Genomic DNA, 24,551 nt, shown 5'->3' on the forward strand with positions numbered 1-24,551 from the left:
GGAACCTCCATACTGTTCTCCATAGTGGCTGTATCAATTTACATTCCCACCAACAGTGCAGGAGGGTTCCCTTTTCTCCACACCCTCTCCAGTATTCAATTGTAGACTTTTTAATGATGGCCATTCTGACCCTAACTCATTTTAAAATGCAAAGGTAACAAGAAAAGAGCATTCTGAACATTTATTTAGAGTCTGACTTCTCCATTTCTAAGGAGACAGGGACGTTGCTTTTTCTCCTCTGTAGCTTATCACCTTGATTAGCCTTATTGTCTTTGCATAATGGTCTCTCCAGAAGCCCTGAGTGCCAGCCACTTTGGCAGATGTAGTGCTATGGACTGAATGTGTCTCGCACAAATTCAAATGCTGAAGCCTTAATCACCAATGTAATGGTATTTATCTTTATTTTGTATTGGAGTACAGTTGATTTACAATGTTGTGTTAGTTTCAGGTGTACAGCAAAGTGATTCTGTTATACGTATACACATATCTATTCTTTTTCAAATTCTTTTCCCATTTAGGTTGTTACAGAATATTGATCAGAGTTCCCTGTGCTATACAGTCCTTGTTTGTTGTTTATTTTAAATGTAGTAGTGTGTATATGTCAATCCCAAACTCCCAATTTATCCCTCCCCCCCACCTTTCCCCTTTGGTAACCATAAGTTTGTTTTCTAAGTCTGTGAGTCTGTTTCTGTTTTGTAAATAAGTTCATTTGTATAAATTTTTTTTTTTTTAGCTTTCCCATATAAGCAATATCATATGATATTTGTCTTTCTCTGATTTATTTCACCTATTATGATAATCTCCAGGTCTATTCATGTTGCTGCAAATGGCAGTATGGCATTATTTCATTATTTTTAATGGCTGAATAATATTCCATTGTATGTATGTACCACATCTTCCTTATCCATTCCTCTGTTGATGGACATTTAGTTTGCACTTAGGGACATTTATGTTCCCTTTCCTCCACACCCACTCCAGCATTTATTGTTTGTAGACTTTTTGATGACGGTCATTCTGACTGGTGTGAGGTGATGTCTCATTGTAGTTTTGATTTGCATTTCTTTAATAATCAGCAATGTTGAGCATCTTCTCATGTGCCTGTTGGCCATCGGTATGTTTTCTTTGGAGAAATGTCTATTCAGGTCTTCTGTCCACTTTCTGATTGGGTTGTTTGTTTTTTTGATATTGAGCTGGATGAGCTGTTTGTAAATTTTGGAAATGAATCCCTCCTCGGTAACATTGTTTGCGAATATTTTCTCCCATTATGTGGGTTGTCTTTTCATTTTTTTTATGGTTTCCTTTGTGTGCAAAAAAGCTTTTGAGTTTAATTAGGTCCCGTTTGTTTATTTTTGTCTTTATCTCCATTGCTCTAGGAGACGGATCAAAAAAGATATTGCGCCATTTATGTCGAAAATGTTCTGCCTATGTTTTCCTCTAAGAGCTTTATAGTATTAGGTCTTACATGTAGGTCTTTAATCCATTTTGAGTTTGTTTTTGTGTATGGTGTTAAAGAATGTTCTAAATTCATTCTTTTACGTGTAGCTGTCCAGTTTTCCCAGCACCATTTATTGAAGAGACTGTCTTTTCCCCAATGTAATGGTATTTGGAGGTAGGGTCTTTGGGAGGTAACTGGGTTTGGATGAGGTCATGGGGTGGAGTCCCCACAATGGGATTAGTGCCTTTAAAAGGGGATGGAGGGACCAGAGCTTGCTCTGTACTCTCCACCATGTGAGGACACATGGCTGTCTGCAAATCAGGAAGAAGGTTCTCACCAGACAGTGGATCTGCTGGTACCTTGATCTTAGAATTCCCAGCATCCAGAATTGTGAGAAATACATGTTTGTTGTACAAGCCACCCAGCCTATGGTAATTTGTTATAGCAGTCCAAACATGCTTTAAATTTCATCCCAGGAATAAGTCAGATTAGCCAACCACTGCCCACCTAGAATTATTTTTCTTGACCTGTGCTTTGGTACCATGGCATTGACTCATGGTAGGTGGGGGTGCAGAAAGAAGCAGTTCTGTTAATTAATCTGTTGTTTTATCTATTATCATCAGGATGTTGTCTGTAACACTACAGATTTCTCTTGATGAGGCTCATTAGGAGGAAAAGCTCCCTGGCCTTTATAATAGGAACAGTTTTTTTCTCTGGAGCGACTGGTTTGCTTTTATCTTATGACTGCCTTGAGATATATAACTGATCAACATTCCTTTTTAGTGCTGCGTGCCAGGCAGATAGGAAGGTTAGAATCAAATTTAACACTTACTTTTACATATTATTTAGAACTTTACAGGATAATATTTTGTATTTGTCCATTCCAGATGTTAATGTTTGACTTTTGACATTATATAAAGGAGGGATTTTATGTGATAAAATGTACGTAGGTGTGCCAGACAGAGAGGAGACATTAAAGTGCCTATAAAATCTAGAGGTAACATGGGAAACAAACCATGGGAAGGTAATTTTACAATTAAAATGCATACAATTTAGGAGATGTAGGAGATTCATGAACCAATCAAATAACACTTGTATAGTACATTCTTAAACTTTTACTAGCTTCAATCATAACATATTGGTTATTATATTAATATTTTAACATTATATTCAGACAGAGCTTTCCTTCCTTCCAAAGTACTTTCTTTCTCATTTGTCAAACATAATAGGAGAGATAATGTACAATGTTAAAATTTATTTCTGAAATGCTTTATTGTTTTAATCAGTACACATTATATTAAGTATAGAATTTCCTTAAAAATTAACAAATAACTCTAAGTTTCACTGTTTGTTAGGACATTGATATGAAGAAAGGAAACATCTGGCTCTTTTGACTTTTTACATTTATCCAAGTTCTAAATAGATTCTCATGTTAAGGTTCTTCTGTGTTATTTTTGTCCAAGTTGTGACAGCTAAAACAAAACAAAACATAAAATCATAAATATTACTGTTTTTAATCACAAAAGAAACTTGGGCTTCAATTATATTTGTAAACACCTTAAATGCACACTTTTATCATGGTAAAATCCAGGCTTTCTATTTCATGCACTGCATTTCTAGAATAATACACTTTCATTCAATATTCACCACTAACTCAAATGCTTAAGATTCGTAGATATTTAAAAACTGTCATGGCAAAAAGATGTGTAAACATTATATAGGAGTAAATTCAAGTAATGGAAAACAAAAACCTGAGAATAAAAAAATTAATATTAACTCAGTATGAAAATGTAAAGAAAAGCAACATCATGTGTGACTTTACTGCTGACAGTTCACTTTTCTATACATTTTATTTCTAAAAGAAATTAGAAATACATTTAATATATTTCTAAAGATAATTAAAAGGAAGGGAAAAGGCTTTCAATTCTGGAAGGCTGGGTAAACTATTGCACCAAGTCTATGAGAGAGAGAGATAGAAATTATAAACTTTAAACAAATACAAAAACCAACTACTTGTAGGCAATGGGGAGCAACTGAAAGCAGGCGGCTTCTGGAACAGAATCAACACTTGGAAGGAGGGAATAGCACGGACTGAGTTCTCTGGTTCTGTGGCTCTTAGCCTGAAGGCAGGCCACAGTTGGTGCTATACTGGCAGCTAAAACTGACAGGAAACCTGCAGTCTTTCTGGCCTGAAAAACCAGAGGAAAGAGTTTGGGGGCAACTAAAGCTACTGGAAAGTGAGGGGGAAATCCTGGAGAGGGCCAATGTGAGGGAGCCCTAAATTCTGTATATAGACTTCCTAAATCTATGGTGAAACCCTGAACCACTCATGAATGAGAGAGACTAACAAACAGGTGAGATTTGAACTGCTGCCCAAGAGACAGAGTTTGAACTTTGGTTCTGACCAACACTCTTCAGAGAAATAGAATTCAGTTTCCAAAATATAACATTCACAATGTAAAGGATACAATCTAAAATTAGTAAACATATGAAGAAACAGGAAAATGGAGCCATTCTCTAGGGGGAAAGACAATGGAAACCAACAGTGAGATGATCCACGTGTAGTAATAATAGACCAGGGTTTTTTTTTGGCCATGTTGCATGGCATATGGGATCCTACTTCCCCAACCAGGGATTGAACCTGTACCCCTTGCATTGATTGGAAGTGCAGTGTCTTAACCACTGGACCCCAAGGGTGGGCTCATAGTAGACCACGTTTTAAAAGCAGCTAGGACAATATCCTCAATGAAATAATGAAAAATAGGCTCACAATGAATGAAAAAAGGAAATCTCAACATAAAAATATAAACTACATTTTTTAAAAATACAGGTGAAAATTAAAGAACTGGTAAATACATCAAACAGCAGAATGGAGACAGCAGAAGAAAGACTTATTGAATCTGAAGACAGAGCAACTTATAGATGTTAAAGAACAGAATCCTCAGGGATTTGTGGGACACTATAAAAAGTTAAACATAAATGTAAATGGAGTCCCAAAAGGAGAGACAAACATATTGATCTTTGCTCTAGGATTACACATTAATTATTTCTTTTCTGAGTGAACTCAAGAGTGCATATATATATATATACACATATATATATACACATATATATATATACACATATATATATATACATACACACATATATATACTCCCCCCCCCCGATGGGAGCAAGTCCCAAGCTCTGTATTAAAGACAATAAATTTGTAAATTTCTCTAGCTTCAAAAAAAAAAAAAAAAAAAAGGAGAGACAAAAATGGGCATAAAAATTCTTGAAGAACTAACAAACAGCTGAAAATTCCCTAAATTTGGTGAAGGTATAAATTTATAGATTCAGGAAGCTCAGTGATCCCCAAGCAAGATACACAGAAGTCATGCATAGATACATTATAATTAAATTGCTGAAAACCAAAGATAATGATAAAATCTTGAAAGCACCAGAGAGAGATTATGCATTACATATAAATTTACACTGATCTGACCCTGAGAAAACCATAATTCAAAAAGGGTTATGTACCAAAATGTTCATTGCAGCTCTATTTACAATAGCCAGGACATGGAAGCAACCTAAGTGTCCACAACAGATGAATGGATAAAGAAGATGTGGCACATATATACAATGGAATATTACTCAGCCATAAAAAGAAACGAAATTGAGTTATTTGTAATGAGGTGGATGGACCTAGAGTCTGTCATACAGAGTGAAGTAAGTCAGAAAGAGAAAAACAAATATCATATGCTAACACATATATATGGAATCTAAAAAAAAAGGTCATGAAGAACCTAGGGGCAAGATCGGAATAAAGACGCAGACCTACTAGAGAATGGACTTGAGGATACGGGAAGGGGTAAGGGTAAGCTGGGACAAAGTGAGAGAGTGGCATGGACATATATACACTACCAAACGTAAAATAGATAGCTAGTGGGAAGCAGCCTCATAGCACAGGGAGATCAGCTTGGTGCTTTGTGACCACCTAGAGGGGTGGGATAGGGAGGGTGGGAGGGAGGGAGATGCAAGAGATACGGGGATATATGTATATGTATAACTGATTCACTTTGTTATAAAGCAGAAACTAACACACCATTGTAAAGCAATTATACTCCAATAAAGATGTTAAAAAAAAAATTTACACTGATCTGAATGGCTGCTGACTTCCTATAAGAAACAATGAAGGACAGAAGACAGCGGACTGACATCTTTAAAGTGCTGAAAAACTGTCTATCAGAATTTTGTATCCAGAAAAAATATTTATATATATGTACAGATGTGTGTGTGTATATATATATATATATATATATATATATAATTATTTAAGAATAAAGGTGAAATAAAGACATTTTCATCTAATAAAAAATCAAGAGAACTCACTGCTAGCATACCAGAGCTACAGTGAATGCTAAAAGTTTTTCAGTCAACAGATGGAAATTAAAATCTATAAGTAGGGGGACTTCCCTGGTGGCACAGTGGTTAAGAATCCACCTGCCAATGGAGGGGACACAGGGTTCGAGCCCTGGTCCAGGAAGATCCTACATGCCGCGGAGCAACTAAGCCCGTGCACCACAACTACTGAGCCTGTGCACTAGAGCCTGCATGCCACAACTACTGAAGCCCACGCACCTAGAGCCCGTGCTCCGCAACAAGAGAAGCCACTGCAATGAGAATTTCCGTGCATCGCAACAATGAGTAGACTCCGCTTATGGCAACTAGAGAAAGCCCACGTGCAGCAATGCAGACCCAATGCAGCCAAAAAAAAAGAAAAAAAAGAAAAGCTATAAGTAGGGATGAAGAGCACTGGAATTTATATCCATATAAATGCAAAGATTTATGTCTTTATTATAAACATGACTGAAGCACAAATGGTAACACTGTCTACTGTCTTGTGAGGTTAATGATGTATGTAGATGTAAAATATGACAATCACAGCATAAATGTTGAGGGTATGTATGGTTGCAAGGTTTCTACATTTAACGCAAGTGGCATAACAGAGCAACCCTAAATTCGTAATGCAGAGATATAGCTAAAAAAAAATCTGTGGATGAATTAAAGTAGAATTCTAAAAAGTGTTCAAGTAATACAAAGAAAGGTAGGAAAGAGGAACAGAGGAAATAGTAAAGTGCTAGACCTAAATCTAATCATATTAATAATTATATTAGATGTTAAAAGACCAATAGACTCCAATTAAAAGAGACTGTATAATGGTTTTAAAAAAAAACAACACAAGATCCAATTATATTCTACCTACAAGATATATGCTTTAAATATAAATTCATAGACAAGTTGAAAGTAAACAGATGGAAAAGTTATAAGATGCAAACTAAGTGTAAGAATGCTAGGGTGGCTGTATTAATGTCAGATAAAGCAGACCTCAAGACAAAGAGCATTACCAGATATGTAGAGGAATATTGCATATAAAAGAATCCATTCATCAGGAATATACAATAATCATAAGTCTGTATGTACCTAATAACAGAACTTAAAAACACAAAAAGCAGAAATTGACAGAACTAAAGGAAGAGACAATTCCACAATCACAGTCAGAGATTTTAATACCAATCTTTCAATACCTGATAGAACTAGACCAAAAAAAAAAAAAAATCAATAAAGACATAGAGGATCTAAGTAATGCTATCAACTACCTTGACCAAATTAATGTTTATAGAACCCTTCCTTCAACTTCTGCATAATGCATGTTCTTTTTTAAGTGCATATGGAGTGCTTAACAAGATAGACCATATGTTGGGCCAGAAGAGGAACTTAAATAAATTCTGAAATAATGAACTTATGTATAGAATGTTCTATGACAAAAAGGGAATTAAATTAGAAATCAGTATGAGTAAGATATCTAGAAACCCACAAATACTTGAAACAACAATAGATCTCTACACATTCGCTAAAGAATAAACTACCAGGTAAATTAAAAATATTTTCAACAATGGTAATAAAAACATAACATCAACATTTGTAGAATGTGGCTAAAGCAGTGTTTGGCAAGAGTTTAAATTTTATGATTTTCAATGCTTATTTTAGAAAAGAAAAACTAAAGTTAATGACTTAATGATTATCCAATATCAGAAGCTAGTAAAAGAAGAACAAAGTAAACCCAAAGCAATCAACACAAAGGAAATAATAAAAAGTAGAAACCAATGAACAGAAAACAAATAGAGTACAAAATAGATAAGTAATAAGAATCTCCAGTGTAAAAAAAAAAAAAAGTAAAATTCAAAAAAAATAAAATACAATTCAAGGGTTAAAAAAAAAGAAAACAAATAGAGGAAATTAGCATTAACACCATCTGGTTCATTAAAAGGATTAATAAAATTGAGAATCTTCTAGTTAACCTAACGAAGAAAAATTCCATTTACATGATGTTCTAAAATAGGCAAGACTAATCTATGGTGGAAAAACATCAAGACAGTGTTTGGGGAGCAGGCTTTGACTAGGAGCAAGGATTGGCTGGCAAAGGCCATAAAGGAACTCTGTGGTGTAATGGTTCTGTATCTTGATAGGGGTTTGGGTTATACTCAGGTGAACGAAACATCTGACAAAGTTAGGAATGTACTTAAGATACGTGTATTTCACTATTGTAAATTTTATCTCCAAAGGTAAAACAACAACAACAACAAACTAAACAAATAATGAAATCTAGTTAATGATATTGGCAATGAAGTATTAAGGGGGAAGTATACTGATAGCTACAATTTACTCTGAAATTAATAAAGGTGGAGCAAGGAATAGAATGAAGAATGGAAAGATGGACAGGTATCTTATAAAGCAAGTACAATAAAATGTTAATGGGGAGTATGCACGTGTTCAATGCAAATTCTCTTCAGTTTTTCTGTATGTCTGAAATTCTCATAATACCACTGGGCCACCACATTAAGGTTAAAAATACAAGAACCATATAATGTGGGTAAGAAACTTGTGCTAGAAAAAGATGCTAGGAAGAGCTGCTAAAAACGAACCCAGGGTACAGTTATGATTTTTATGGCAGCCAAGGCAAAGGTGAATGGATATTATTGGTCAGCCTATTGAGCATCTCAGGTAGTTTAAGCTTTAAAAAGTTGAAGTTAATGTAATTACTGAGAACAGTAGTGGGAACAATAGTAAAAGAATGTAAAGACTCTGTACACCTCAGCTACTGCTGTCATTAACTTGCAAGGTGAATGTAATTCTCCTGTATCAACTGAGCACATACAACCCCTTAATAAGGTTACTTAATTTCTCAGCTTGGCAAAGTCAGAAATGTGGACAGTATGTCAAGGAAATGCTGAAGTGAATTTAGCCTAAGTGAGTAACACTACTCCAATTAAAAATTTTCTGAATTAAATTTACCTTTTCATAGATTTGGGATAATGAAAATAATGTTACTTATAAGAGCTTCCTTTATAGTTGTCCATGGTAAAACCTTACATTCTTTTAGCTCTATGGCTTTTAGTTTCAGCTGGTTCAGATGAACATGATTATCTTGCTCTCTTCTGAAAAATATCAACAGCAACTTAGGGTATGTTAACAGAAACAAACTAAAAAGTACACTTTACCTGTTTTATGAACTGTGTAGCATTAAAAAGTTCACTGCAGCCATATAAGATGTGCTTGCCTTGTTTCCCCTGTAAAAAATCAGATACAGAACTCAGATACAAGTAACAAGTAATATTTTCAATATTCCCAAGAAGAGGTGTTAAACCTAGTAAGACTTTTTGTTATTCTTAAAAGTTTTAATTTTTTGAGGGGGGGGAGTATTGGATTTTAGTGTACACATGTCTATCCTAAAATTACATGGAATAAAGGAGTGAAATGGGCATAGTTTTTTTTTTTTCCTCAAAATATAGGTGGTAGGTACACTTCTAGTGCCATTTACACTGAAAATAGAAGGAATGTGATTACTGACACAGTTCATGGGAGCCACAATTATTTATAAAATCTTAGGCCAACATTCTTCCAATGTAAGATCTGTAACTACTTGAAGAAAACATTCTTCAAGTTTTGTTATGCTGAAAGTAGGATATGGTGTGAGTAGCATGGACTGTCATTTCAGACTCATCTGTGATAATACAGTATTTATGTCTTAATATACCCTATTCCATTCTGTAACTATGAATTTCATTCTGAATTTTGACAGAATGTTGGAACCCAATTACAAGCAGTCAACACTTTGTGACTGGAGAATTTGGGTAAGTTCTTAATGCTGAAATTCTTACATGTATTGTGAACTTGAAGGCAAATTTGTAAGATTTCTTTTGTAAAGTAAAAAGTTTATTCCATAACAAAGCAAATATGATTAATTAATCAGGAACAAAAAGAATTACAGCTTTGTAATACAAGATAAGGACATTTCTCTGTGATGTATGAGCCGAATAATATCGCTGGCTTAATAAATGTTCTAGCTGACCTTCTCTGAGAACAAGTAAGACGAAAGTCACACCTCACTCTCCTTTTCTTCAAAATGAGATGGTACGTGCAGCCATTAAATAGGGTCATATAATTGGGATTCTTGAGGCTATACTCACAAAGGGTAGAGGTCACAGTACATAGGGAAACATGAGAGGGGTCCAAAACTTCTAGGCACAGCTCCCAGGACCCCATCTCAGTAATATGACACATTTCATTTTCAGTTGTGAACCACCAAGATACAGTGGAGATACTCTGGTCTCAGTGGAGCCCCAGTCTTGTCCAAGGAAGGGTCTTTTATACCTCTCTGATCACATAGCCAGAATCAGGCTCCGTGACTAGGCTTAACAGCAGAAACAAGAAAGCATGACAGAAACCAGGTGCAAATCAATCTTTACATTTTCCGTTAAAGAATGTTGACAAGCTAGTGCAAGTTGCCCCCTAGTCTATCTTGGACCCTAGCACAGGCCTATTTTAAACACTAAATACTGCTGAACTGAATGAATAAGCATTTTCAGAACTCTGATGAAAAACTGATGAACTCATAAAAGTGCTAACAAAAGATCAAGATGAAAAACAACAATTAATTACATGGGACTGAGTGAACTGATGAGGACGAGTATAATTTTTGTGACTTTCTGTCTGAATTAAAAAAAAAAAAATCCCACAAGGACTCAGAGGCAAAGAATATACAAATCAATTTTCACTGCAAAGTAAAGGAGCTGTTACAGTGGAGGATTACTGGACTGAATGTCAATATTATGACATAGTATGAGTGTGTTTCATGTTTGGTAACTGCAATCATTGTTGCTTTTGTTGTGGTCATCCATGTACAATGCTTGGTGACAGTCTATTTATCTCTTGTAAAAATAAAATACAGTGTGTGTGTGTGGAAAAAAAAAAAAATAAAGTCAGTTCATCAACAACCATTAAAAAAAAAAAAAAAAAAAAACACTAGTTAATACATTTCATTCAGGGTTGGCCAAACATTAGCACAGGGTATATTAACTAGCTGAGAATAATCTTGTGCTTATATAAGTACATTCCCTCTCCACTCTTGACAAGCTTTCTTAATTCTAATTATTTGTCATCATTTTTCATCTTTTATAGCATTTATAGAATATAAAAACAAAGATAAACACAAAAATTCTAATCTTTTGTATCATCCAGTAAGGTAGGTATAGCTTTAATTTTTAACACTGCAGTTTAGTAATATTTCAGTGTAAATTTATTCTTAATTATGCACAAATTTGATATTTCTTCCTTCCATTAAAAATTGAACTAATGTACTAATACCTTGATTCAATGTAACAATTAATTATTAACTAAATCTAGTTAATTCTCTAGCCAATCACCTTCCACCAAAAGAACAACTTGTGGTGGCTTTAAGTAAAATTCCCAATACATTTGGTCATTGATATCAGTATTATCAAATGTCTTGTTAAAAATCAATCCAATTAATTTTTATCAAATACATCAGTGTTATACCAAATAGCAGTTACATTGTAAGTTAGACTAACATCATTACTAAATAAATCACCTAGAACCATTATAGTATTTTCCTTGCCTTCCCAACAAAAATGGCACTTGCCCGTTGTTTTGTGAACTGGTATAAATCCAGTGCCATGTTAGATAAATTCTCAATTACAAGTCTCTTGTAGGCATAAGCCATAAGTTTTGTTTCATACCACAAGGTTGCACTAACATGGGTTTCCAATGTCATGAGGGAGGCTGTCAAAGACCTACTAGCTCAGTTTCCCCTGAATGGGGCTGAATGATAGGAAGAAGATGAAGATGAAGATTACTCAGAACAAAGGAAACAGTAAGACCAAACGGGATTAAAAAACAAAGAATTCTCAGGAGAATTAAACTACATGTCTTAGCAGCTACTAAACATTAATGGCTCTATTAAAAACCCATAGGTAACAGCAAACTTAATGGTGAAAGATTGGATGCTTTATCCCTAAGATCAGGAAGAAGATAAAGAGGTCTGCTCTGGACTCTTCTATTAAATATTGTACTGGAGGTTCTAGCCAGGGTGGCTAGGCAAGAAAAACATTCCAGATAGGTTAAGGAAGAAGTTAAACTAATTCTATTCAGAGTTAACATGATCTTGTATATAGAAAATCCTAAAAATCCAAAAAAAAAACCAACTATCAGAACTAATAAATGAGTTCAATAGGGTTGCCGGACACAAGATCAATATATAACAATCAGATTTCTATACTGTTGCAAAAATGAAATGCAAACAATTCCATCCATAATAGCATAAAAAATACACAGGAGTAAACCTCAAAGAAATACAAAGCTTAAACTCTGAAAATAACAACAAACTGCAAAGGAACCAAAAAATGTTGAAAGAAAAAGATGTAAATAAATGGAAAAACAGTCCATGTCATGGATTAGAAGACTTAATAGTGTTAAGTTTTGGGGAGTATTTTCATCTTATCTATAGGTTCAATGCAATCCCTATCATCAATCAGAATCCAACTGCCATTAACAGCTGATCCTCAAATTCATACGGAATTGCAAGGAACCCAGAAAATCCAAAACAATCTTGAAAAAGGATAAAGTAGGAGGACTCACATATCCTGATTTCAAAACTTACTTACTACAGTGTAGTACCGGCTCAAGGATAGACCTATGGATCAATGGGATAGAGTTGAGAGTCCAGAAATAAACCCATACATGTATGGTCAACTGATTTTCAACAAGCCTGCCAAGACTGTTACCAAAACGCAAGTCCATGTGCCTGATGCACAGTGAGGCCAAACAATACCAAGACGTCGAAGTTTGGAACAGAGAAAGGTTTATTGCAGGGCCATGCAAGGAGATGGGTGGCTCATGCCTTAAAACCCCCAAACTCCCCGAAAGCTTTCAGCAAAGACCTTTTTATAGGAGAAGTCAGGGAGGGCTTGGTTAGTTGTTGCAAACTTCTTGGTGTCAGATCCTTTGTTCTTGAGGTCAGGTCATGGTCAGGTAACAATGTTCCTGTAAATCTCCACCAAACAAATGTTATTCTCTGTTCTGACAAGAAAGGGCACGGTCCCAAGGCACAACTTTCACCTTCCAAGGTCCAGGTCCTGGCTAAGAGGAGGCAGATCTCAGTTGGTGGCTCCCTCAGGGCCAGGTCCCCAGACCCTGCCCAGCTGTCATCACTGAGGGAGCCAGGCACCCAGGACCCAACTGGCCCTCAGGATCCTCAGGCCGCCCAAATGGCGGGGGCCAGGTCCCACAGACTGTGTCCCATGCAGACTGCCGCCGCCATCAGGTCATGGAGGTAGGGATGGGGGAGAGGTTCACTGCCGCCTCAAGGCCCGTGCCTGGCCAGTGGGTGGCCTTGGCGAGGGCTCTAGAGCGCTGCAGGACACAGCCCCCAGCCTGTTCCCTGGTGCCCTCTAGCTCATCTGCTGGCCTGAGGCTGGGTGAGCTGGAGGGCCCCAGGGAGGAGGCCAGGATCCGCCTCTTACCTCGCTCCGCCTGATGACCACCACTCTGCCGACCAATGACTGAGTGGGACCTCCTAACCCCGGCTCTAGTTAGTGGTCTCTCAGTAACCATTGCCTGGTAATGGGTTGCCCAGTAATGGCACCCAGCAAAGGCTGCGTGCTAAGGGCTGCACACTGCCTCCCTCTATTACAAGACCACTCAGTGGGGAATAATAGTCTTTTCAATAAATGGTGCTAGGACAACCTGGATAGCCATATGTAAAAGAATGAAGCTGGACTTTATTCTATACACAAAAATTAACTCAAAATGGATCAAAGACCTAAATGTAAGAGCAAAAACTATAAAACCTATAGAAGAAAACACAGGAGTAAATTTTCATGACCTTGGCTTAGGCAAAGAATTCCTAGATATGACACCAAAAGCACACGCAACAAAAGAAAAAATAAAGGTTTGTACTTTAAAGGACACCAGGTAGAAGGTGAAAAGATCAAAGAATGGGAGAAAATATTTGCAATCATATATCAAGATAAGGGACTTGTATCTAGATTATATAAAGAATTCTTACAAGTCAGTAGTAAAAAGGCAAAATAACCCAATTAAAAAATGGGCAAAGGATCTCAATAGACATTTCTCCAAAGAAGATATACAAATGGCCAATAAGCACATGAAAAGATGCTTGACATCATTTAAGTCATCATGGAAATGCAATCAAAACCACAATGAGATACCACTTCACACCCACTAGTAAGGCCGAAATCAAAAAGTCAGATAAGTCCTGGCAATGATGTGGAGAAATCAGAACCCTCATACACTGCTGGTGGGAATGTAAAATGGTGCATTTTACATTGTTTTTGGAAACAATCTGGCAGTTCCTCACATGGTTAAACACAGTTATTATGACCCAGCAATTCCAAATACATGTTTACATAGAATTACACTGGCCCCATTACCTATGGTTCCAGGTGGACAGCAATAGGTTCTACCCAGAATAGACACTCATTTTGGATTTGGACTTACACACCTGGTGACTAAAGCAAATACCTTTAACACCTTTAACATCACAGCAGAAACTGTTTCAATTTGGACTTCCTTTATATACATCACTTGACAAAGGAACCCATTTTGCTGCAGGTGCAGTTCAACAGCAGGCTAAGAAGCATACACAATAGACCGACATCATATACCTTACCAAACACAAAGTAGTGGACTGACTGAAAACTGAAACTGACATTTGAAACATCTACTTTCTAAATTAGGCACATCTCTTTCTAATAAGAGACAGAAAGAGTGGCTTGCATGACAGAATGTGTGTTAAAACATAACAGACATTTAATTAAAGGGGGAATCAACAGCGAAGAGATTGTTGAGATACCGTAGGAAAAACAGGGGAGGGAGGAAGTGGGGTAGTAACACAGAAACCACTAAAAATTTCTCCTGCAATTCTAAAAATGTTTCTTTTTCTCTGCCTGATCCTGTAGTACAGGGACATGAATCACATTTACAAGGTCTGAAGAAAGGATTAACTGCAAGCAAGACGTCAAGACGATACCTCTAAATCTGTCTGAGGAATGATGGAATGGGATGTTTCTTCTTTTCATCTGTGTAAACTGGGATTAATAGTTTCTGCATCTGTACTAACCAGTGGATAACACAGTCCTATAAACTCGCACTTATCCGACCTGCCTCCTATGACTGGGAATGAAGAAAGGGGAAAGTACTGGCCAATCTCATACTGTTGCCAGCTCTATGGATCAAGCGTCTTGCTGAATCTGATCGTCTTCTAAACCAAGGGCCAAATTCTGGGTAAGAATTAATGACACAGGGATGATGGAGAAGTCTTGATTCTCAGGAATGTAGCCAATAAGTAAATAATATCAGAAAAAGAAAAGAAAAAGAAAAGAAAAAGCTAATATTATCTTGGTACCTTGCAAGAGGCTGAAAGCAAGAGAATAATACTCTTACCTATATTTATAGATGCCCATAACACCTGCAGAAATAGCCTCCTTTATTTGAAGCTGAAGGTCCAAGATGGGTTCTGGGAGGTTTATGAAGGATTTAATCTGGGCTTATTCACGTGCTATGTTTTGATGATGCCAATAACATCTAGGGGATAAACACCCAGAATAATTCTAATGCTTCCTTTTGTTTTACGTATTCTCATTTTATAGGTTTTATATATTCCAGAGGACCCCTTTCGGGAGGCAAAATTAGGATATTGTTGCTGCTCAAATGCGTACAAAAGAAACCGTTCAACAAAAGAGCCAAAGACCATTGTGTAAATATGAACCTGAGTGATGATCTGTTAAGAAAGGTGCCTGGATACAGGGACATAAAATACCTGTTACATGCCTGATGAGTCATAGTATCATGTGCCCTACTACCTATACACCATGTTTTTGTGGGTGGAGGGTAATAATCAAGGTAAAAAAAATATTTTGTAAGCTGAAACCAAGTAAAGAATAACTTGGTGTGCTTACATATCTACCACTGATAACCCTGATGTTGTTCTGATGGAGGTGATTGATCAGAGAAAGAACTAGACTTAGTTAAACAATTAATTGCTACATTGATTCAACTTATTAATACATTCACAAAATTAAAATTTCTGTGGTGGAGAGAGGTAAGAGTTGTGAGGCCTATACATGATTAAAAACAAGTTTGCACTGGACTATCTGGTAAACTGCAATGTTTCTTTAAAGTTATACCTGCGTTTCAGTCACTACACTATACAAATGGTCAGTATTTTGGTTTTTTATCCTTCCTGTTTTTCTGTCCTATAATGTAAAAAAAAAAAAGGCAGAAAGAATGCTGACAAATGGAATTATGAAAGCTTAACCAAGGATGGGGTATAAGTACAGGATTAATTTCAGCTGGTCTGTTGTAACCCTGTGTTTATCCTTGGGAACACACCTGGAACCAATCATGTTGTTGACCCTTGGCCAAACCTGAATGAAATAGATTAATATAGTCCTGCCCAAGGTTCACAGACAGACCAAGGGACAACTTGCACTAGCTTGTCAGCACTGTTTAAAAATAAAAATTGTACAGATTGATGGTTTACACTTAGTTTCTGTTATGTTCCCTTGGTTTTTGCCTTTGAGCCTAGTCATGCAGCCTGATGCTGGCTATGTGAACAGAGAGGGGTATAAAAGACCTCTCCTAGTATAAGACGGATGCTCCCCTGAGACCAAGGTATAGCTCTTAGTGGTGGTTCACATTCTGAAGCATGTTATGTGCAACTGAGCTAGGATCCTTAGAGGTACCTGGTGGTTTTGAAGCTCTGGGACATCTGCCTATGTATTTTTTTCTCCTGCTGTACCAAAACCTCTACCTTTATTGAAGTCTTATGTAATACAGGACATAAGGAATAATCATTATTCAATATTAAGTGAATAAATGAAGATTACAAAATGTCATTGCAACAGTCACTAGTTCTGTTGCCTCTACATTTTAAATGGTGTTTTTGCTCTTCAAGTTACACCTTTTCCTTCATATTCTTTTGCTTAGTTGTCTGTCACTCCCTGCTGCTGTCAGTTTTGAATAGCACACCACTTCTAATGTGCTACTTCTAAAGCACCTGTTTGCTGAAAAAGCAGACATTCCAAGTTTGTTCGAAGTATGTTGCTGACTTAGGTCAATAAGATGAGAGAAAAGTGCTTATTATTCAGGTAAATGGGGCTCAGTAAATCATCTCACCAAGGGAGACTTTTTTGGAACAGGGGCTTATTTGAGGTATCTAAACATTTAAAGTCAAAATAAGAGAGCTGCAAAGTACATTACATCAATAAGATACATCAAGTAAAATTTTAGGCCAGAAATGAATGTGACAGGAAAACAATGAACATATGGGCATTTTTCCCTATCTGCTGGATTTTTAAACTACCTCTAGAAAAGGGCTTATGTAAGAATCAGGGGAGCCACCAGACAATGTTAGTATGTGAAAGACATGGAATAACTGTGAAACCTCAAATGATAAAAGAATATAAAGGTCAAATGTACCTTTATGTAGTCAACAAGATTTTGATATTCAATGTAGTTGCCTCCTCCCACCACAAAAACAATTGCCTAAAAATGCAAACAGAAAAAAAATAGGTAAGTTAAAAGAAATAGTTAAAACAGTATTTTAACTCTCAAACATGGGGTTTAGTCTGGAGCCCATTCCACAACTTAGGATGTGACCCCTTGCTAGCTAGTATTTTTTTTACCTAAGTGCCTGATGCTACTTCAATTATAAAGAAATTTATTTCTTAAAAAAGTCTATAAATTTATAAATTTCTAATTTCTATTGAGTAGTAAAATGAAATAGAGATTTTTCAGAAACAATTCTGAGGAAAATAAACTTCATCCTTCAATTAAACAATACAAAATAAATCCAAAGGGCTTTTTCCAAAAGTCATTTTTGAATTTGTTATTTATAAAGAATCTTAGGTACATAGAATTGGATTTATCAAGACTGCCATACAGTAACCATCATAAAGCTATGTTTAGGACAAAGATATTCTTCAAGACTGCTTGGTTACCTTTCATCCTTCCATTTCAGGGACAGAGGATTTTTATATGAACTTACCTCTTGGAATGGATTTTTGTTCCTTGGAACTGAGCTGTAAGAACAACAACAAAAAACACACACAACAATTTCACCCAAAGCTTTACTTAAGGATAAAACAGGCATGGGAAACACACACACGCACGCACGCACTATTAGCTATGTATTTACAATTCTTCTTCCTTCACCTTCTTTGAGCCAGGTAGTGAAGTGGGATTCAGAGGAACAGCTAGATGAAGTACATATCTCAGTGTCTAAAAGGGAATGGGACAACTTGTTGACTTAAAAATAAAATTCTAGGAGAAGACTGAGAGGCAAAAGGAAAGACTGAGCAACAGTTCCCACGAGGAGTGGAAATCTGGGTATAAGGTGAATTAATAAAATATGTATTTTAGTAGTAAATTATGTAAAATTTTTACCATACTCAACAGATTAGTTTGTGGGTATCTACATTTGTGAAAAAACTGTGCAAATGCATGTATGTGAAGGATAACAATTTAGGAAGGAAAGAGGGGTTGGAAGAAGGGAGGTGTATTTTGCTATAGCTTTTTTATATTTATATATTAATTACACATTTATATATTTGTAATATATTTCAAAAATACTTTCTTGGTGTCAAAGAGATCTTTTAATAAACACAATTTTCAAAGCTTTTGTGAGTCAAATATATATTTGAGTGCTAAAATAGGCTTTACAAAGATAACTTAGGTTTTCCTCACAAGCCATTTTTGAAAATCTCAGCCAAGGGGAGAGAGCTATTATAACCTCTCAATTATTCAGAGGCTGATTCCACAGTTCCATCTTTTCCTCATTTCTGTGGCCTGTGTCAACATTCCATAGAAGGAGCCAGTAGCTGCCTTGACAGAAACGCCTCATAAACTTCCTTCTAGAGTGCTTTAAGTTCCTCTAAGAGTAGACATGAGATGAGAAGTGAGACTTAAATAGCACAGCATTACTAGTTATTAAAAACCAAGATCTAATTGTGATGAGACAGCTCAAGAGAAGGCTGAGTCTATTAAAAAATGAAACTGTGTTTCACTGTCTTATCAATGCTAATATTCCTCCTCATTATCATGCATAAACTATAGGGAAGATTAAAAGAATTTCTCAGAAGTTTCTAAAAAGCAAAATATATCTACTGATGCAAATACAAGGAAGGAAAAATTGTAAGCTCGAGAACATCAAGAGTTGCAAATCCACCATTTTAAAGTGTACAATCAGTGGTTTTTAGAATATTTGCAGAGTTGTACAACCATCACCACTGTCTCATTTCAGAACATTTTAATCACTCGCCAAAGAAGCCCCATACCCATTAGTTGTCACTCCTCATTCTCTCCCTTCTATAATTTATTCTTTGTCAAATTGTTTCTTGCCAGCTGCAGTTGCTACCAGCAGCTTCTTTTGTAACTTTGGTAGTGTTTCTGATAAGTTCAGAAAAAAGAATAATCTTTTAGGTTACCAAAACAATCTAATAATCAACTTTCTAGTGACTAGATTATCTGTTCTGACTACCTACAAAGATGTGAAAGCTTGGGATAGAGAAAAGACAAAGTTCTAAAGATCCCAAACATAGGGTATAGGCAATAAAGAAGCTTCCCCCAAGTTTTGGTGCTAAAGACCATCCCTCCAGGAAGGTTTTTCCCTCCTAATTCTGCCTATTCTTTTTCTGTATCTTGTAGGCTATTTTTCATACCACCATGGATTAAATCTTAAAAAATAATATCCAGAATAAAGTTAACAAATACCATACCATGTTTGTCATAAAGTATATAAATTATTTGCAGAATGTTTCATTGCTATAAAAAAGTATTCACAGCAATGATTCCCAGGGGCTTAGATTCTATGGACCAGTTAAATAAAAAGCCAACAACTGGTATCCAACATAAAGCTCCCATCTTTTCATTTTGTCCAATAAGAATATTCATTTAAAAACACACAGATTATCCAAATTCTCTTCACCCACACACAGTTTGTAATACCCTCATCATTTCATTAAAAACAACAAACATCTAAATGTATTTTTTTGCATGTATACACTTGGAAGGAAAAGCATCAAAGTGTTAAGTATAATTACCAGTGATTACCTCTGGGTAAAGAGATTATACATACTGTTCACTTACCAGTTTTCTATATAGTTTGAATTTTTAATAATAAGGAGTTACTGATTTATAACCAAAAATCAGTAAAGTTATTTCCATTCTTGGTGAGGGTGGGGAAACCTACAACAAATTACACAAGACAAGAGCTGCTTACCTGTCATTGCCCCGCAGCATTTTGGGATCAAAATATCTATAGTCATCAGTTTCCTATTAAAAAAAAAAGAGAACTTTACCATGACTATGGAATTTTTCTTTAGAAAGTTCAAGTTTGGCTTATTTTAAGAATACCTGATGAATCTACTAATGAATCTATTAATTTGGTAGAGTGGGTAACCACCATCAACATTTACCGAGCACTTACTGTGTGTTAAACATTGTTCTAAGTAAAATTACATAATCCCGTATCACCTATGAGGTAGTTATTATTATCCCTATTTTTCAGATGGGCAAGTTGGGGTACAGAGAAGTTATTTTAACTTTCCTAAAGTCACATGACAAGTAAGTGTGGGAACTCCAGGATTTGAACCCAGGTAGTCTAGTTTCAATGCCCCAGCTCTTAACCACTATGCATATTGCTTCTCAAAAATATACCTGTTTTGACATAGACAACAAATTTATGGTTACCAAGGTGGGGAAGGGGCGGAGGGATAAATTAGGAGTTTAGGATTAACATAAGAATACTACTATATATAAAATAGATAACCAACAAGGACCTACTGTATAGCACAGGGAACTATAGTCAATATTCTGTAATAATCTGTAAGGGAAAAGAATCTGAAAAAGAATATATATATATAACTGAATCACTTTGCTGTATACCTGAAACTAACACAACACTGTAAAATCAACTATACTTCAAAAAAGAGTAACTAAGAAAAATAAATATACCTGTTTTATTACCTAATGTACTTAAATATTTTTGCTTTTAGAATTTATTATATTATTATTATATGTCTATGATTTTACTGAATGTCCAGAATACCTAATACAGGTTCACAGTCTCTCATAATTGAAACCTCTGCAGTTAGATGTATTTTGGAATTCTGAATTTAAAAAATTGCAGATAGATAATATCATGCATAAACTATATATAATATAATATTCCTAGCGGGCAGCACCCCATCATCTAACACGTTAATATTTCTGGAGCTAAATAGATGAACATTTACAAAAAGTAGGATAAATCAAAACTACGAAGAACCTCAACTTGAGTTAAGGTTAGGTTTCGCCACCAAATGAGTTATATAAAATCTCTTAGTTTTCAGAACTCTTTGGACTTCAGAAGTTGTGGATAAGGGGTTGCTGACCTCCATACTACATTGGAAACTAGCTTCTTGATATTAAAGGAGCTGGAAAGTACTGCTTTACTGTTTATAATGTAGTCACTTCCTAATCTCTGCCTCCTTTGCCCTCCATGGTACAATCAGCCAAAGGAACTCATTCTTTTCTGAAATGTTTTCTGGTTCTTTTCTGGATGAACCTACCCAAACGTGATCAATGACAAACCATGCATTGTTGCCACTACCTAGTCCTGCATTCAATGGTGGACGATGCTAATCAATCACAGAACTCTCCCTGAACCCAAAGGCAGTGCCATAATCCTTCAACACTTTGCTCCAGGAAACCACTACTAGCCAGATGTACAAGGGAAGATGAAACTTACCTCATATCTTGCCTAATCCCTTTCTTTCATTATATCCAATCAAGACAAATCAAAGAACACTTAATAAACGTTAGTGATAAGAATTCATCTAGAATTAGGTTATAGCATTTTAAAGCCTTTGAGATATGATATACTCAAGATGATTAGTCAGGTCTAACTTAGTACACTTTGTTAATCTCTTCAAAGCCTCCAAATCAATTTGTCAATATGGGAACAAGACAGGGATGAGAGAGGGAGCAGGTATCTGTCTCATCTAGCAGATGGATGAAAAAATGCTTTCAAAGCTGAACAATTTTACTTTTTCTAATTAATTAAAAAATATCTGTCTGTAGTAATGTGCCTTCAGTTATACAGTCAAAGTCAATAGAACTGATAAATGAACTTACAGAACTTGGAGAAACATCTGAATAAGACCCATAATGTAGCCATCTGTATGTCTATGACAGAAATGTGGAAGGTGTGTATATGTTGGAATGAGTAGTAGGCAGGAATTCAGAAGTAGTGGGTTTTTGGTTCCAATTCTGTTATTAAAAATAGTGTGCCTTGGGAAAAGTCACTTAATATCTCTTCGTTTCCTCTCCTTCACAGTTAAGATTCTACAGTTTCATTAAACTCTAAAGTTCTATGATTCTATGAAGGGCATGGCTCTTGCCCTAATCAATATAGCACAGTGGTGAAAAATGTGGCCTGTCCAGCTCTGCCATTTATTAGCTGTGTGTCCTTGGGCAAGTTAATTGTGCCACAGTTTCTTCATCTATAAAATGAGAATAATTTTAAAAAATAGTGTTTTTCTTAGAAGGTTCGAATGAGGATTAAATGAGCTATATGAAAAATGTTTTGACTGGTTCCTGGCTAAAGAAATGCACAATAAATGTTAGCTATTATCATTATTATTGTCCTTATCCATCATCTCGACTTCTAAATTAGGGACAGCAACAAAATATCCTGAACTTGCCTAACCCCTTGTGGATATGGTGTCTAAAATTTTGCATTTGTTTGTATTTTTAATCTTTATTATTGTTTGGGATAATATCTTCCAGAAATTTACTGCCTATTATGAAGTAGTAGTCTATAAGACAATTAATCATAAATCATACTTCTCTCAGGCTTTTCAAGAATCATTCCTGGGCTTCCCTGGTGGCGCAGTGGTTGAGAATCTGCCTGCCAATGCAGGGGACACGGGTTCGAGCCCTGGTCTGGGAAGATCCCACATGCTGCGGAGCAACTGGGCCCGTGAGCCACAACTACTGAGGCTGCACACCTGGAGCCTGTGCTCCGCAACAAGAGAGGCCGCGACAGTGAGAGGCCCACGCACCGCGATGAAGAGTGGCCCCCGCTTGCCGCAACTAGAGAAAGCCCTCGCACAGAAACGAAGACCCAACACACCCAAAAATAAATTTTAAAAAATCCCATAAAATTAAAATGACCAGGGAAAAATTAAAAAAAAAAAAAAAAAAAGAAGCATTCCTTCTTCATATATTCTAGGATGTAGTAATAAATCTATTTTTACGACATTGTATACCACTTTCTCTATATTGATTCCCAGATAGAAGAATCCAATCCTTTTTAGCTTATCATTATAGACAATTCTCTCATTCCTTTCATAACTGTAATTGCCCCTTTTTGGGCTTTTTTATAACACTATATCTTTGTTTTCACATGGACAGATTTTAAAATTTGTTTTTGCTAATTTCCTTTAATGTTATAATAATGTTTTAACAATTACAAAATAATGACATATTTAACTGAAGATTCTGTTCTCACTCCCTCTCTCAGCCTGGTATCCTAAGTCTTGATGCCAAGTCTATAGTGATCCAGATCAACCCAAACGAGGGTTTTGATCATGCGGCTTTTCTCTATTCCAGATAACCACTCTCTTTCTAGTTGCCACAGTAACAGGATGGGCTCTTTTATGAAACAGACTGTGTTGATTTTTACATTCCTTTCTTGAATTATAAACAGATAGCTTGAAAACCCATTCTTTAAGTAAATGCTCATATTTATTTACCCATTTATCTCTTCATCAAACAATTTATCTCTCTCAATTTACTTTTCAGCCCAAAGAACTTAGTGCCATCTGAATACATGCACTTAAAATTTTTACTATGCACTCCTCTCCTAATTTAATTTCATAAAATTAAACTGATCTGGTACTCTTTATAGTACACCAACTGATGCTCACTAGTTCTTTTTTATTTATAGAAACTTGCTCCTTAGGACATATATAGGATATAATCTACATTTACTTTGGATGAAAGCTGGCCAGAGTGATGTAGCAGCCGAGAAACCAATTCCCATTATCTGTGATAACGGCTAAAAAAGGCTGTTTGAGAACATGGACTCTTTCCTTTCCATCATGTAGTCTGCTGTGATTAAGCGCACAACAAACTCTGAGTTTATCACTTTTTGTATATAGTCTGGTATGTTCAAGAATTTACAAGTACAGTGTTATATGCTACTCACAGGGTTTGACTTCATCTCCATGAGATTGTCTAAAATACGAGTAACAGGTAGATTCTGTGGAAGAGATCAGTGAGTATTTTGTTAAATATTAGAAGAAATAACAAACCAAAATTCTTCTCTAGTAGCAAAACAACCTAATCATTCTATAGTTCAGTATGCTTACCTTTCAGTTAAACACATTCTAAGATTAAGTATTCTGTGAATGGTGTCATAGTTGTAAATACCCTTGGCATTACTCAAGGTTCCATAGAAAAAACGTAATTTTTAAAAATGTGTAGGTGTATCCAGGTTTTAGTACAAATACATATTTGGGCTTTTTACTTTGTTGGATGTCTGCTTTTTAACACCAGTAATTGTAAGCTTTTGTTTCAATTGAGTAAGAATCCCCACCCCCTTTTTTTCATTTCCTTTCTGCAGGTTTGTTTTTTTAAAAAATAGTACTTTAAGTTTGCAGAACTATATGAGATTAAATGACCTAACAGAGTTTTTTCATTTCTAATGTAT

The 24,551-nt window shown here is 35.8% G+C and overlaps 1 protein-coding gene across 3 annotated transcripts in view; it reads right to left on the reverse strand.

Annotated features, from left to right (window-relative positions):
- Positions 1–2,675: 2,675 nt before the first annotated feature.
- The window catches only part of SCFD1 (sec1 family domain containing 1), a 132,001-nt gene continuing 110,125 nt past the window's right edge, over positions 2,676–24,551 (reverse strand). Inside the window, exons 20-25 of one of the 3 annotated variants that reach the window (XR_014261130.1) lie at positions 24,048–24,101; positions 20,076–20,128; positions 17,844–17,877; positions 17,276–17,341; positions 8,771–9,045; positions 2,676–2,907 (exon numbers count right to left, since the gene is read on the reverse strand). Coding sequence is in view for 1 of the 3 variants with exons in the window: in XM_082452126.1 (XP_082308252.1) it covers positions 2,884–2,907; positions 8,977–9,045; positions 17,276–17,341; positions 17,844–17,877; positions 20,076–20,128; positions 24,048–24,101 (300 nt within the window). In the remaining 2 variants the exon portion in view is untranslated. Of the gene's footprint in view, positions 2,908–8,770; positions 9,046–17,275; positions 17,342–17,843; positions 17,878–20,075; positions 20,129–24,047; positions 24,102–24,551 lie in introns of those variants that run through there. The other 2 variants (XM_082452126.1, XR_014261131.1) reach the window with 2 other exon arrangements.

Source organism: Balaenoptera physalus (assembly GCF_965194825.1).
Source record: "Balaenoptera physalus genome assembly, chromosome: 2".
NCBI classification, from domain to species: domain Eukaryota; kingdom Metazoa; phylum Chordata; class Mammalia; order Artiodactyla; family Balaenopteridae; genus Balaenoptera; species Balaenoptera physalus.